The 16881-nt window shown below is 32.7% G+C and overlaps 1 protein-coding gene and 1 long non-coding RNA gene across 11 annotated transcripts in view; one reads left to right on the top strand and one right to left on the bottom strand.

Moving 5' to 3' along the window:
* The window catches only part of DIAPH3 (diaphanous related formin 3), a 543832-nt gene that overhangs the window by 271477 nt on the left and 255474 nt on the right, over positions 1-16881 (top strand). For all 10 annotated transcript variants that reach the window (XM_074191775.1, XM_074191779.1, XM_074191781.1 and 7 more), the window contains one exon: positions 4873-5002. In XM_074191775.1, coding sequence (XP_074047876.1) covers positions 4873-5002 — 130 coding nt within the window. The remainder of the gene's footprint in view (positions 1-4872; positions 5003-16881) is intronic.
* Positions 1-16881, bottom strand: part of LOC141491149 (uncharacterized) — a 56578-nt gene that overhangs the window by 13552 nt on the left and 26145 nt on the right. The window lies entirely within an intron of this gene.

Below are 16881 nucleotides of genomic sequence, written 5' to 3'. Positions count from 1 at the left end.
GTAATATCTTTTCTTTAGTGTAGTTTCCACTGATGAAATATGATTAATTTCCTCATACTGAACCACTTTTGACAGTGCCAAGAACCTGGGTGACAAGAATTTTCTTGTCTTTGGTTTTCATTATTTATGATTAGAACACCTGTAAGATGGTGTTTCTGAGAAGGTATGGTGGAGATATACATCTCTTCAGATTGTGTTCTGGAAGCAATGTTATTCCCAAGACTCCTGGATTCTGTGTCCTGAATTATCTGCATCATTATTTGAGGGGTGAAAATGATGTTCAGGGGAAAAATATTTTTTACATAAAGATTTCAATTTTGTTATCCCCGTTTTGTAAAATAACCCATTGCAGTTTTGATTTTTATTGTATTAAATGAATATGTTGATGGTAGTTTGATTTGTCTGGCACATGCTGTCTCCTTTCTTTCCCTCCGGTTTTTTTTTTTTTTTTGTTTTTTTTTTTTTTTGGTCCTTCAGCTAGGCTGTCTTGCCCGTCCAGTAGCAGTTGATTGAGTGGCCATAAAGATGGCTATCTTCTCTTATGCAGGAGTTTCTTCCCCTGGTGCTGGCTGTGATGACATGACTGGAATTAGGATCCATGTTCAAGGTGTAGGGGAAAGAAGGATATTGATACTCTCAGGACTTCTGTGCTTATCACTTAACTGCTGACATGCTGCATCTATGTGTGTGTATTTATTTTCAACTGAGCAGAGTCATTTGTTTCATATGCATTTATTTTCCTTCTAAATAAACGATAATTTACTGGTATATCTTATTTAAAATTTACTTTTAAATAAAATGTTATTAGTGTGCTAATCTTGGTTGGATTTATTTATTATGAATATTCAAATTTGAAGAATGGAACATAATTTTTTTTCTTGCCATGTTGCTATTCAAACCTTCCAAAAGCATTTATAAAACATAATTCTTTCTTATTGCTGATTTATGGAAAGTTAACATTCTTTGTTCTGTTTCTGAAATGTCTGTTATATTCTATTGATCTACTAATTTGTCTATTTTCACTGAATTCTTTTCATTGATGCATTATAGTGTTTTCAACTCTGAATTGGTGGGTGTATGTTCATTGTCTTTTTATAAAAAGTACATTTTGATTTTCCTTTTCTTAATTTTTTTGGAAAAAAGTTTCTTTTTGTTTAATTTATTTTTATTAAAGATATTATGTGACTTTTATAATCCCCCCCCCCCCACGAAAGGCAATCTGTCAGTCTTTACTTTGTTTCCATGTTGTATCTTGATCGAAATTGGGTGTGATGAGAGAGAAATCATATCCTTAAAGAAGAAACAAGAAGTCTAAGAGGTAACAAGATCAGACAATAAGATCTGTTTTTTCCTAAATTAAAGGGAATAGTCCTTGAACTTTGTTCAAACTCCATAGCTCCTTATCTGGATGCAGATTGCACTCTCCTTTGCAGACAGCCCAAAATTGTTCCCGATTGTTGCACTAATGGAATGAGCGAGCTCTTCAAGGTTGATCATCACTCCCATGTTGCTGTTAGGGTGTACAGTGTTTTTCTGGTTCTGCTCATCTTGCTCAGCATCAGTTCATTGCATAAAGATTTCAATGTTGTTATTCCAGTTTTGAAAATAACTCATTGTGATCTTTATTATATTAAATGAATATGTTAATCTGGCGGCTCTTGCTAGTTTGTCCAAAAATATAAACATAGATCACCTTTTCAGTATGGATTGTTGGGGGGAAGGACAAGGTGGGACATATAAGTAATAATTTTAAAAAATAGTCTGTTTGCCAACAATACTCCAGGGATAAATTTTTCTTTTGAGAAAAATTTCATATATACATATACATATACATATGTGTGTGTGTGTGTGTGTGTGTGTGTGTGTGTGTGTGTGTGTATATATATTTACATTTTCCCTTGATTTCTTCTCTGATGCCCTGCCAGAATGCCTTTTAACAAAGATTTTTTAAGAGAAAAAAAATCAACAAAACCAATAAACATATCAAACATTTTATGCTAAGTTTCTCTACAGACTCTTCAGCAGATGAAGTGTATGTCTTCTCATGTCTCTCCTTTGAAACACATTTTGTTTTTTTAAGGTTTTCCAGATTTCAGTTTTGATTGTTCAGTGTTGTTCTTTTCAAGATCAGTTTTATAGTCATGTAGCAAAATATGTTACTTTCCTGGCTCTTTTTACTTTTACTTTGCATTACTTTTTAATCTTTCCATTTATTTCTGTGTTCATCATGTTCATTATTTCTTAAAGCACAAGAATAATTCATTATATTTCTGTGTCACATTTTGTTTAACCATTTCCTAGTTGATTGGCATCTATTTTTGTATCCAGTTATTTGTTACCACAAAAAGTGCTACTATAAATATTTTGGTTTTTGTTTGTCCAAGGACCTTCAGTGATTATATGCCTAGAAATATAATCTCTGAATGAGAGAGTATGAATATTTCAACCCCTTTATTTACAATTCCAAATTTCTTTTCAGAGTATTAAATCTACTGACTGAATGAATGTCCTTGTTTTTCCAAATCTCCTAAACATTGTTTATTCCCAACTTTTGTCATTTCTATCATTTTGCTAAGAATAACATTAAATCTCAGGATTGTTTTGATTTGAATTAACCTTATTATTCATGTAGTTGTTAATATTATGTTATTCCAAGAAATTTTCATTCATCCTTTGACTATGTCAGAGAATGGCTTTTGGTTTTATATTTCTATTAATTATCTATATATCTTATATCAAATCATTTCCAGTGATATTTTATATGAAAATTTACCTTCACTTTCTTATTCATTTTGTTAACTTTATTTGTACAAAATATTCTCAATGGCATTTAATAAGTTATCTATTTTTTCTTTTGTTAAATGGTCTAAATTCTTGGTTGTTTAAGAATGTCTTCTAGATGTAGGTATGAAGATATAGATATTAAATCTGCCGTTATAATTGTAATGATATAATTTTTAATCCATTTATATCCTATATATCCATTTTGAACTTATTGAACAATATGATAAAGTATTGATTGGTAAGCTCAGTTTTTGTCATTCTGCATTTCAGTTTCCTTAGCAATTCTTATCAAATTCAATTCTTTCCTAAGTGATTTGTGTTTTCTGATTTATCAAATACTGAATTATTATTCTGTGTCAATTTGTTCTTTTGATCTACTTTGTAATTTTTTAACCATTATCAAAAGGTTTTCATGATTGCCACTTGATAATATGATCTGACAAATGAAAATACTCTCCCTCACATTTCTATCTTTTTCATATTTTTCATTGATATTGTGACAGCTAGGTGTCACTGTCTCTAGAGCATTTAGCCTTGGAATCAGGAGGTTGGGAGTTAGAATCCAGCCTCAGACACTTGCCACTTACTAGCTGTGTGACCTTTGGCAAGTCATTTAACCCTGATTGCCTCACATCCAGGACCATTTCTAGTCATCCTGATTCAAATCTTGCCACTAGACCCAGATGACTCTGGAGGAGAAAGTAAGATTGATGAATTAGGTGGATTTATTTTATATTCTGTACTTTTGCTAAATTGTCAATTGTTTCCATTATTTTTTTAGTCTGTACTTTAGGGTTCTCTAAGTATGCCATCATAGCTTCTGCAGAGAGTGATAATTTTTTTTCCTTATGGCTAATTCTTTTTCCTTGAATTTCTTTTATTTGTCTTATTGCTATAGCTTGCATTTCTATATAATATGGAATAATAGCAGTGATAATAGAAATTTTTCCTTCACCCCTGATTTTATTGGAAAGTATTATAATTTATCTCATTGTAGATAATGATCACTTTTGGTTTTACACTTTCTGCATATATTGATAAAATCATATAATTTTGTTTTTATTATTGATATGGTCAATTATTTAGTTTTATTTAAGGATTTATTTATTCATTCATTCATTCATTTATTATTTAATTAGCCTTGCCTTCCTGGCACAAATCCAGTCTGGTCATAGTAAATGATCTTTGCAATTTGTTGCTGTAATCTCCTTCTAGTGTTTTATTTAAAATTTTTCATCAATATTCATTAGGGAAATTACACTGTAGTTTTTTCCTCCATATTTACTGTCCCTGGTTTAGATATCAAAACCATATTTGTGTCATGGAAGGAATTTAATTGGACTCTTCTTTAGCTATTTTTAAAACAATTTATGTAATATTTAAATTAGTTGTTCTTTAAGTAATGTAGAATTTACTTATAAGTCCATCTGCTATTGGGCATTTTTTTTTATACCTCATTTATGACTACTCTCCTTTTCCAAGATAGGGTTATTTAATATTCAATTTTTTCTTCTAATATGGACAACATAAATTTTTAAATATTCATCAATTCACTTATCAGTTTTATTGCTATATAATTGGGCAAAGTAGCTCTGAAAGTTTCTTTGATCTCATCTTCATTGTTTGTCCAGGTTCCCTTTTTCATTTAGAGACTTGTAATTTTGTTTAATATAGCTAGGTGGCACAGTGGCTAGAGTACTAGCCCTGGAGTCAGGAAGATCTGAATTCAAATTTAACCTGACTTTTGCCCTGAGCAAACCACTTAACCCTGTTTGACATAGTTTACTCATCTATAAAATGAGCACAGCAAAGATACTATAATATCTTTTCTGAGAAAACCCCAAATAAGGGTCATATAGCAAAAAAAACTTTGGTTTTCTGTTTTCCTTTCTTTTTAAATTAGCCAGTAGTTTTTTTTTTGACCCTCTCTCTGCTCCCTCCATAAAACTTAGTTTCCAATGTTATTGACGTTGATTGATTACAGAATCTGTTTCTTTGGTTATTTTAAAGCAAAAATATATAAACTTTGTTATTTGTATTTATAAAAAATAGTTTTGAAGTTTCAATGCAGTTTTTCTTTCAATTTAGCTAAAGGACACAAAGTCAGCAGATCAGAAAACAACGTTAGTTCATTTCCTAGCTGAAGTGTGTGAAGAAAAATATCCAGATATCCTGACGTTTGTTGATGATTTGGAGCATATAGACAAAGCTAGCAAAGGTATGTATGGGTTGTATCAAAATTTTGTTTGTTCTTTGGTGTTGTTGATCATTAAACACTGTTAAGTGGTAATATAAGGTAATGGATGAAAGATTTTTTTTGAGAATTTTTTAAAAAGTGTTTCTATTTTGTGTCTGAACATTTTAGCTCAAGATAAATGTAAATTATATTTGTTTTCAATGTAAGCGTGAGAACTAACAGCTATTCTTTTGTAAGAGACAAATAGTCTCTGTTTCTGGAACATACAAGTCATAAATGTACTCTGCCTTTATATATTCACTCTCCCAGGAACCTCACATGCCATTGACTTTGTTAAACTGTCTCCTGTTGTACTTTTTGTTGTTTGATGTGTCATTATTTTTTAAGACTTAAAGTCTTTTTGTTCTTTTCTAAATTTTGATCCCCTTCCTTTATTGTAGATTTCTACAGATTCCTTTCCTAAACCCCTTCCTACTTCCTGATTATTGGAGTCTTTCCTTGTGTATGTACAATAGCATGGCAACTGCCTAACCACCTCTTCCATTTTTCTTTCAAAAGCCAAATGGAATTGTAAGACTTTTGAGGGACTCAGGACTTAAGCTAATAGTCCTCCTTCTTCCAGCTTGTATTCCCTTTCCTTCTTTTCAGAACTAATAAAAATGTCAATTGTCAAATTAATAAGTCATGAAACTAAATTTTGGTTATACTACTGTGCTTCAAATCTGAGTAGTCAACTCCATTCATGATGCAAATTGCAGCCCTTTACAATTTAATAATTTTCTTAAAGAGTTGCTATGACTGAAGAATTTATCATACTTGGTTGACATTAAGATGGATGTCTGAACTTGAACAGACTGAGAAAAAGAAAGATAGTCAATCAAACAAAACTTGGTTAAAAACTTGAATTAAAAAAAATAGTACTTTCCCTAAGCAGTAAAACTGGTTATTTAGCAATTGGTTTTATTTTTTATCCAAAGCTTAAACGTATCCTTTGTGGAAATATTTTATGAAAATAAATCTTGAAATGAGCCTTGCTTTCTTGATACCTGAAGATGGTAAAGAAGGAAAAAAAAAAACCAATTGGTTTTTTAAATAATTTCTTGAAATAAAAAAAACCAAAGCAGTTTCTTTTAAAGGTTTTTTATTACATAAAAATCATTTATAATGTAAAGACTTCATATAATTATTCTCAGTGTTACTTTCAGCAAGAAACCTTTTTGAAAAAAAATAAAATGATGAAATAATTTATTTTCTGGTGTTTGAAGTCACATTATTTCACTGTCACAATAAAATATTTTTAAAAAAATAGTAGAAATCATTGATTATGTTCAATTCTGACCATTTTTATTGTTTTATGCAGACGTATTTTTGAGTCGAAAGACAGTGTGGCAAAATGAATTTTCTTGTTGTTAAGGAAAACCTGAGGTTTAAGTCTTCACCTCTAGAACATAATGATGGTACTCCATTCACTTCTCTATGTTTTGAAGGAATGAGATTTATATTCATGATGAGAGATCTGTGTTAGTGGGGTAATTTCCCAAGGAAAAAATCTCCTATAGTGAGGAATGTTTGCCTTCCTCCCCCCAAAAGTACTTAAGTTCATTGGATTTGTGCCCTTTAATCTGTTGTAGGTGGTAACTATCAAGACTATATGTATGGAATAACAGATAGTTTACCTTTAATGTTTGGAACATAACTATACTTGGTTAGAGACCATTTTCCCCCTTAGAGCAGATTTTTGATATAGGATTTTGTATTATAATATGTTTCAATTAATGAATAGAGATTTTGAAGATGTAGATAAAATATTTTTGATGCCAGGGTAGAATGTTTACTTATGAGTATTTAATCTGCTTTTATATTATATATTACCCTTGGACATTTTCCACATTTGAAATTTCCTTGGTGAATTTGTCATGAATTAGAAAGTACCTTTGAATTTGAAAATAATATCTTGGTCATTAGATACTCCTAGAGATCAACAGGGGGTATTTTCATTTCAACTAATGAGCATACCATTATGACAATTTTAAAAGATCAATTTCATTAGGATTGCTTCTTTTTGAAGATATAATAGCTTGTAGCTTTCTCATAGTATTTCATTGAAACATGGTTTGGGTCATTATTTTATCTCTATATGTCTCAATTTTTTTTTTCTAAAAAATGATGGAGGTATAGGAATTATCTTTCTTTTTTCCCTTCAGGTAAAATGTTAAATTATAGTAATTGTCTTTTCTGTTTGAAAAGGTCTGTGTTGTCAACTTTAATCTGATACATGATATATACATTATGTTTATTATAATGAGGGGAGTGTTGTGTAAAGACCTCCTTCTTAATTGATTCTTATCTAATGCAAGCTTTCTTTATTTTTCAACTGTTATAAAACTTTAATCCATTATGAAATTGAAGTATCTCATTATTGGATAGAATATAGAAGCAAAATTACTGATATTTCTGGAATTAAAATTCTGTCAAGTTGATTTCTATTGTATGTTGCTTCAGTGTAGTCATTTCCTTTTTAGATATTCCCAGCTTCCCTGTTAGTTAGAACATAACTCATATTTTCGCAGCCTTGAGCTCTTAAATTGGCATTGACTGGTGAATGCTTTCTATTTTCTTCTTGTGCCTTTCTGAGTCAGGTTCAATTCAACACTGACCTAGCTTTAGGCCATTGCAATGGCCCAGCAATTTACCTAGGATCATTCTTTATGTCAATGGCTCTTAGTTTTTCTTTTCTCTTTCCTTTTCCTGGATCTTTTTTTTTTTAGAGAGAAAAAAATCCTTAACTCTTCCTTCCTTTTTAAAGTGCCCTTCAATTAACTACTTTCTCATTTCAAGCTGCAGGACATAGAAGATATGAATGATTTGGTTACCACATCATAGTATTCTCAAGGGAATATAAAGAGCAAAGGGATGAGATAAAACTTAGTTTTAATTTTTTTAGAAGATTGTATTGTATTTGTTTACATTTCTTCTTTAGTCTATTGATGATCACCTTCCTTTGAAAAATTAAAAATAAGATCCAATTACTTTGTGTCCTTTAGAAACTGGCAATTGTAGGTATTAGAACATTGTTTAATACTGTCAATCCTTAGGTCAAGTTTAATTAAACTATATAATATAACTTAAGCTTTTTTGTTTTTAATCAGTGCTTCTTGGTTATTAGCTTATCTAACTCTTGCATTTTGCAACCATCTACACATACATCCTATGCAGGGACTACTAGTGTTCTAAAGAAAACTTTGATAGTTGTGACTCTGGGTCAGACATATGTACCTCACTTGTGATTTTAATTCTCTTCTAAAATCTTGTTTGCATCATTTTCAGACTAATTTTTGGAGTCATCTAATTTGACCTCATACTACTTTCCTTACAATCTAATTTTTTTTTTGTTTTTGGAAATATTCGTATATATATTCTCAAACATTTTTCTCATCCACACACAAGAACTTCTGTTTATTCAAATTCATTTGTATGTCCTTTATATCTCATAGAGTCTTTTTTTTTTTTTTTGCATCATTATCAGACTAGGTTTTGGGACCTTCTAATTTGACCTCATCCTATTTTCCTTACTATTTAATTTTTGCTTTTCAAAATATCTATATCTATATCTATATCTATATCTATGTCTATCTATCTATGTCATTCCTCAAACATTATTCTCATCGACACACAAGAAATTATTCAATTTCAAACTGTCTTTTATACTCCATTTTCTTTTAGCACTTGGTTCCTTTTATTTCACAAAAATACTTAGATGTTCAATAGCATCTTCTGAATTTTAGCTCCCTTACCACCGCACAATATCTAACAGAATTACCTCTCTGTATCGCAAATATTTGTCTTTTATTCACCTACTGAGTTCTCTTAAAACACTTACTTTCCAGGTGGCTGCCACCTGGAAATTGCATAGAGTTTGAAATTTTCAAATGAATCTATACTGTAATGAGCAGTGATATTTTTCAAAGGCTTGGTTAACCTCCTCATGCTATCATCTTTAAAAAATACTAATTAAAATTTATTAGCAAGTTGGATCTATTTTAAGTATTCAATATTAGTATTTCTGACTTTGCATTTTGTTTTATGGTTACAGAGGCAAACTATGAAAATATTAATTTTTAAATTGGCATTAACATTTAGAGACTTATGCTGGATGAAATTAATAATGTATAGCTAGTTTAATTTGCTAGATCAATAGGTAACTGGAGTAACTTGATTGAGTGAAATAGAGAATTCATTTAATTTTCACACATTTATATACTTATTCATTTTCTATTTATATTTAAAATAAATTTAAATGTCCCTTATAGTTCAATTCAACATAATCTATTAAGAGGATACTTGGTGAATAGGGCCTACCTGAGAGCTTGAGGATACAAAGAAAAGAATAAACAGTCTCTGACCAGAAGGAGCTTCTGTTTTCCCTGGAATCATCCAACCCTCTACTTTTCTTTTTTACAGAGAAGCCTGAGTTTCAGTAACGATTTAAAACTTCCTTGCTATAACTCTTCTGTCATTCATTATGTTAATGGTGCTATTTTTTTCTAATTCACATTTGATCCAAACATGTGGTATATTCAGCTTCTTACACAGATTGAGATAGCCAGAAATCTTCTGCATGCTTTCTTTTTTTAGGGTTGCTTTCATACTTCCAGTTTATTTCTCAAATAGTAAAGTTTTTGATGGATGAGGAATTGTTTATTTTTTTTTTATGCTTCTTTGACTTTTTGCACATTGCTTTTCTCTCCTCCTGTCATGATATGGCAATACTTTGGACTTGGTTGGAAATGGGAGGGAGAGTATCAGAGGCATATTCTTATTAATAACATAAACTTGATTACTGTTTGTTGGCTAGGTTATAAAGGTGCCATTGCAGTATGGGTCATACTATTTTGCCTTTAAGATTCTAATTTTAGGGGCGGCTAGGTGGTGCAGTGGATAGAGCACCGGCCCTGGAGTCAGGAGTACCTGAGTTCAAATTGGAAATGGGAGGGAGAGTGTCAGAGGCATATTCTTATTAATAACATAAACTTGATTACTGTTTGTTGGCTAGGTTATAAAGGTGCCATTGCAATATGGGTCATACTATTTTGCCTTTAAGATTCTAATTTTGGGGGCGGCTAGGTGGTGCAGTGGATAGAGCACTGGCCCTGGAGTCAGGAGTACCTGAGTTCAAATCTGGCCTCAGACACCTAATAATTACCTAGCTGTGTGGCCTTGGGCAAGTCACTTAACCCCATTGCCTTGCAAAAACTTTAAAAAAAAAAGATTCTTATTTTAAAATTCTCCAAGTCCGTGATTACACCAGAGTTTAAAATAAACATTTTTTTAAATGATTTTCATATTTTCAAAAAAAAAGCACTACAAAACTTTCCGTTTATAGCTAGAGAATAGCACTGTATTGGCAACTAGGTGACATAGTAGATAGATATTTGACTTTAGGTTCAAGAAAATCTGAATTATGAGCAAGACAGTTGTGTGACCCTGAGCAGACAGTTTTGCCTCTCTCAGCTTCAGTTGCCTCATCTGCCGAAATAAAGAATGGTGTGGCAGGATTGTTGTGAGGATCAAATGAGGAAACACAGGAACAGTACTTTGCAAATGTTAAAATGCTTTATCGGGGCAGCTAGGTGGCGTACTGGATAAAGCACCAGCACCAGCCTTGGAGTCAGGAGTACCTGGGTTCAAATCCGGTCTCAGACACTTAATAATTACCTAGCTGTGTGGCCTTGGGCAAGCCACTTAACCCCATTTGCCTTGCAAAAAAAAAAAGAAACCTAAAGTGCTTTATCAATTAGCTATTATTATTGCTATCATGATTGTTTTTTTATGTTATTGTTAAATGAACACCAGTAAATATAACATTTTTTATTTCTGAAAGAAACTTTGAGTTAATTCCAAAATAATATCTAATGAAAACCTGAAAGCTGGTGTACATCCTTATTTATTGTTTAGTGAATTGTGTTTAACATTCTATATGTTGCTTTCAGGTAATACTGTCAAAATGAGACATACATACAAAGATAGAATAAAGGGCTAGAGTAGATTTTATTATGTAAAAAAGCAGGAGTAAGGATCATGATCTCAGGCAAAGTGAAAACTAAAATAGATGTGTCAGCAATATCATTTAATATTAATTTATACTAATTAAAATAACTAGATAGTATAAAATACCTGAGGTTATACCTGCTAAAACAGCATGTAAACTAAATGAGTATAAACTAAATGAACATGAACATAAAATCCATTTTATACAAATAAAATCATTTCTAAATAATTGATGTAATATTTATTGTTCATGGGTAGATTAAGTTAATATAAAAATATGTAATATATTCAGTGCCATCCTAATTAAATTATTTAAAAAATTATTGAATTTGAAAAAATAAAATTCATATGAAAGAACAACAGGTCAGGGACTTATTTCAAAGAAACGGGGAAAAAGATGTAAAGGAATTAGATTCAGGAGTATGAGACTTTAGACTATATTATAAGGTGAGAGCATCATTGATGTATGAAATGAATAGTTTTGATTATTTTAAATTAAAATTTTCTTGTATAAACAATCTATGTAGAATGCAGAAAATTGGGAATTGGAATCTGTGAGTGTATATTTTAATATATCTATATATGTATAGATGTCTATAGATTTCTATCTATAAGTGAATCCATATTTAATTGTAGTCTCCCTTAGGGTGGAAGTAGGTGGAGGGAGTGAGAAAGAAGAATTAAAGTAAAAATTTCTCAACAAACAGAGAACAAAAGAAAATCTATAAGAAAGCCAAGAAATGCTGGACAGACTTGAAAATAGTGTGTAGTAATTATTCTATAGGCTTTCTTGAAGTAGAAATTGTTTAATATAGAATCCCCTTATAGTTCTGCTGTGTATGTGAGAATGTTTTTCCTATCTTTTTCTGTTTTGTATTTAAGTTTAAAATAAGTAATACAATTTATTTTATTTTTTCTTTTAATTTTAATTTGCATATTTACACATTACTAAAATAGTCTTGTTGTAAGAGTAAACATAACCCCCCCTCCACAAAAATAAAAAACCACATGAGAAATAAAGTGACAGAAAAGAGGGGAAAAAATATGCTTCAGTCTGTGTTCAGAAACTATCAGCTCTGTCTCTGGGTTGGATCACATTCTTTATCATAAGTCCATCAGAGAAGTTATTTCCACATTTTCCCACAGTTATTGTTGCTGTTTGTAATTCCCTCCATCCATTCTTCCCCACTACTATTCTATTTCTCTCTCCTTTAACTCTATCTCTCTTCAAAAGTGTGCTGTGGGGCAGCTGAGTGTGTAGTGGGCAGAGCACTGACCCTGGGGCCAAGAGGCCCCCAAGCCTACATCCCACCCCAGAAACCCAGAGACCACCCAGCCCTGGGGTCCTGGGTAGGTTCCCCAATTCCACCACCTTAAAAAAGTAAAAAAAAAGAAAATGTGTGATTTCTGACTCCTCTCCCATGATCTATCCTCTCTGCCCCTTGTCCCCTTTCTCCCATCCCCTTTCTCTTTTTTCTTTTTTTTATATTAATATTTTATTCGTTTTCCAATTGTATACAATAGTAGTTTCTGTCTATCATTTTCTGTAAGATTTTGAACTTTACAGTTTTTCCTTCACCCTCCCTTACCCCCCCCATCCCCCCACAGAAGGCAGTCTGATAATCTTTACATAGTTTTCATGTTACACATTGATTGAAATCGAATGTGTTGGGAGAGAAATCATATCCTTGAGGAGAAAATAAAATACTACAGATAGCAAAATTATGTAGTACATAAGATACTTAAAAAAATTGAAGGTAATAGATTTTGGTCTTTGTTTAAACTCCAGTTCTTTTTCTGGGTATAGATGTATCTTCTTTTTCTTCTAGATTTCTATGCCCTATTAAGTATGTGTGTTGTTTCCTCTCTGAGCCATTTCTGTCTGATGAGAATGAAGGTTCCCTCATTTCCCCTCATCTTCCCCCACCTCCATACCATTGCAAAAGCTATTCTTTAACATGAGATTTCTTAGCCTGTTCTACCTCTACTTACCCTTTCTCTCAGTCCATTTCCTTTTCACCTTTTGATTCCATTTTTACAATATATTATACCTTCAAATTCAGCCCTCTCCTGGGCCTTGTCTATATATGTTCCATCTCCTAAACCCCTACTTTCTCTGATTTCCTTTACCAAGGCTACCAAGGCATCACCATTCTTTGTTGTTGTTTTTTTTTTTTAGGTTTTTTGCAAGGGGTTAAGTGGCTTGCCCAAGGCTACACAGCGAGGTAATTATAAGTGTCTGAGACTGGATTTGAACCCAGGTACTCCTGACTCCAAGGCTGGTGCTTTATCCACTACGCCACCTAGCCAGCCCTGTATCACCTTTCTTGTAATTTATATAACTTCTATCTGTTGTCCCCATTAGAATTTGCATTTCTTGAAGACTATCACAGTTTTTGCCTGTTTATATTCTAGAATTTAGCATTGTACCCTGGAGCATAGTAATATGCTGAATAAGACAGTAAGCAGTTACTGTCTTCTGAGACTTATAATGTTTAATATTTTATTGACAAATTGCCTATAATATCAAGTGCCATTGTAGGTCAGATTCTTAAAAAGTGCTAATTCCTACATAAGATTATATGAAATCTTGGCCCTAGAGTCAGGAGTACCTGAATTCAAATTTGACCCCAGACACTTAATACTTACTTAGCTGGGTGATCTTGGGCAAGTCACTTAACCTCATTGCCTTGCCAAAAACAAAAAAAAAATCAGTTGAAATCAGGTAAGAATGTTCCTACCTTGGTTTTTCTTCAAAGGTAGTAAAACTTAAAGGAAAAAAATAATTCTATTAGTTCTTTACTGTACTGGTCTTTATTGTTTGGTTGGGTTTTTTAGGTTTTTGCAAGGCAATGGGGTTAAGTGGCTTGCCTAAGGCCACACAGCTAGGCAATTATTAAGTGTCTGAGACTGGATTTGAACCCAAGTACTCCTGACTCCAAGGCCGGTACTTTATCCACTACGCCACCTAGCCGCCCGAGGACTAACAATCTTAAAGCCATAACTCTCCTGTTGTAGGGCAGGTAGCAATGGCAGTAGTGCCACCTAAAAAAAGTAATATGAATCAGGAAAATATTTATAAATGAGATCATTACATAATGGTGAAAGGAAAACAAATCACAAATTATAAAAATTCACAGCTGTTGTTCAACATAAAATTATTTTAGATAATAATAAAAAGATTAATAGTACAAAATTAATCAAACAAAATATAATAGCAGTGTGAAACCTCAATATTCTGTTAAAGAAATCTCAGATTTCAACTGGTTGTTTAACAAATAGATTTGAATAATCATATAAAACAAAAAGCAAACAATAAAAAGGAATTAATACATATTCTTTTTAAGTGCATATGAAATGCTTATTTCATAGAGAATCTGTGCATAAATTCAGAAGGGCAGAATATATGGACATAGTCTGATATTCAGTCTAGCAAAGTAAAATGCAGCAAAATGAGTCATTTCATGGGTAAAGACAGAGCTCAAGAAGGAAATTTTGAAGACATAAAGGGAAATAATTTGAATAAGGTAGGAGGAAAAAAGCATTTTTTAGGAGAGACACCACAGTAAATACACAAGGAAACTCCCCTACCAGTTAAGATATTTTATATTTTTTTGGTAAAAAAAAAAAAGCAAATTCAGGTAATAGGAAATGATTGTAAGAGTATGGCAGTTTCCTGTAAAAGTTCCAAGTATTCTGAGAATTAGAATGAGCTGTCTTGGAAATTTAAGAAAATGGTAAAAAATATGCTTTTTAATTCATATTTTAGTTATGTTTGGAGAAAAAGAATCATGGAAAGACTAGACTACAGTTGACTGGTATGATGATACCTAACAACAAAAAGAACAGAGCTTTTAATTCCTTTTTATTCCTTTAAAAGATAGTGACGTTTATAGTGGAAATAACAGAACAAAAAATGACTAACCAGAAATTTATATCCAGTATATGGAAGGAAATAATAAAACAGCACAACTCGCATTATTTTGCAACTGTGATTGGACTTATGGGATAAAGGAGATTGAGAAATCTGAAGATAATAGTTAGAATGTGAATGGGGGTTATTATAAGTAAGATGGTATCCTTGATGGAAAAATAAGGAAATCTGAAAGGAGGACTGGGGTTGAGAGAAAAAAGATTTTGGACAAGTTGCCTTTGAGATGTCTCCCATGGCAGCTAGTTTGAAATGTGCATTATGCAGTTGGTAATGTGGGCCTTTGGGTCTGATAGATACAGTTGGAGATCATGTACACAGAGATGATAATTAAATTTGGAAGCAAGGTGGTCCCCAACTACAAAGAGAAGAGGTACCTGGCTGAAGTCTTGCAATATATCCAAAGCCACGTTGTGACTGATGGTCCAATAAGAATGATTGTGAAGGAACAGATAAGTAAAGAAACCAAATGAAACCAGTCACAAAAACATAAAAGAGAGTCAAGGTTAAGAACTGAAAAAAAAAAGGTCCTCATATTTGCCAATTAGGTTATCATTTTTAACTTTTGGCAGGGGGAGGGGATTGGTAAATCCACTTTATCCTCTTATCCTGTGTTTCTCCTGGTGTTCTCTTCTGCTTCTTCCTTTCTTTTCTTTTCTTTTTTTTTTAGGGGTTTTTTTTTTTTTGCAAGGCAAATGGGGTTAAGTGGCTTGCCCAAGGCCACACAGCTAGGTAATTATTAAGTGTCTGAGACTGGATTTGAACCCAGGTACTCCTGACACCAAGGTAGGTGCTTTATCCACTACACCACCTAGCTGCCCTTCTTCCTTTCTTTTCATTGGAATCAACCCCTCTGCTCTCTGGCTTCTAATCTGATAATTTGACTTGTTCTCTCCAAAGGGATCAATGATCTTTTTTTTTTCTTTGCAAGGCAAATGGGGTTAAATGGCTTGCGCAAGGCCACACAGCTAGGTAATTATTAAGTGTCTGAGGCTGGATTTGAACTCAGGTATTCCTGACTCCAGGGCCTGTGCTCTATCCACTATGCCACCTATCCGCCCCCATCAATGATCTTTTAATTCACAAATCTAATGATTTTTTTCTGTCCTCACCTTTACCTTTCTGTAGCCTTTATTACAGTCCATTACCCCCTTCTCCTGAATATTCTTCCTTCTATAAATTTTCATGACCCTAATCTCTCTTGATTTTCCTACTGCTAGTCAGGTTCCTACATTTATTCTCCTGTAATCCAATCTTGTTTCTTTGTTTGTTTTGCCAGGCAGTGGGGTTAAGTGACTTGCCCAAGGCCACAAAGCTAGGTAATTTCCTGTAATCCAATCTTAACATTTCCCACCCACCTTTTGGAAAGTTTTGCCATAGATTTACTATAAGCATTTCAAACTGAACATGTCTGAAAAGGGACCTTTCCTCCAATCTTCCACACTTCCCTTTTAATGTGTAGGGCACCACTACTTTCTCTGTGACCTAGGCTCATTCACAATTTTGTTATTTTCCTTGATAACATTCTCTCTCACACTTAGTCTGCATATTCAGTCAATAACTGCCTTTCCTGTGGTAGCACACCCTCTCTCAAAGCTATCCCTTTCTCTCTACTGATAGACAACTGTCACCTTCTGCAGACCCTTATCCACTCATGCCCAGACAATTGCAGTGCCCTTCTGGTTGTTCTCCTTTCTTAAATCATTTCCCACACCAATCCCTCTTACATAGAGCTGTCAAAGTGATTTTCTTAAAATGTGATACTGACCCTATTCAGTAAACTCTAGAAATTCTGAGATCAAATGGAAAATTCTCTTTTTGCCTTTTAAAGACCTTCACAGTTTTGCCTCTTCCTTTCTTTTCAGTCTCTCTTTACTCATTTCCATATACTCTATTATCTAGCCACCCCTGACTTTTTGCC

Source organism: Macrotis lagotis, chromosome 6 (genome assembly GCF_037893015.1).
Source record: "Macrotis lagotis isolate mMagLag1 chromosome 6, bilby.v1.9.chrom.fasta, whole genome shotgun sequence".
In the NCBI taxonomy this organism is placed as follows: domain Eukaryota; kingdom Metazoa; phylum Chordata; class Mammalia; order Peramelemorphia; family Peramelidae; genus Macrotis; species Macrotis lagotis.
The sequence above is the reverse complement of the archived record's forward strand: the minus strand, read 5'-3'. Positions and strand labels throughout refer to the sequence as shown.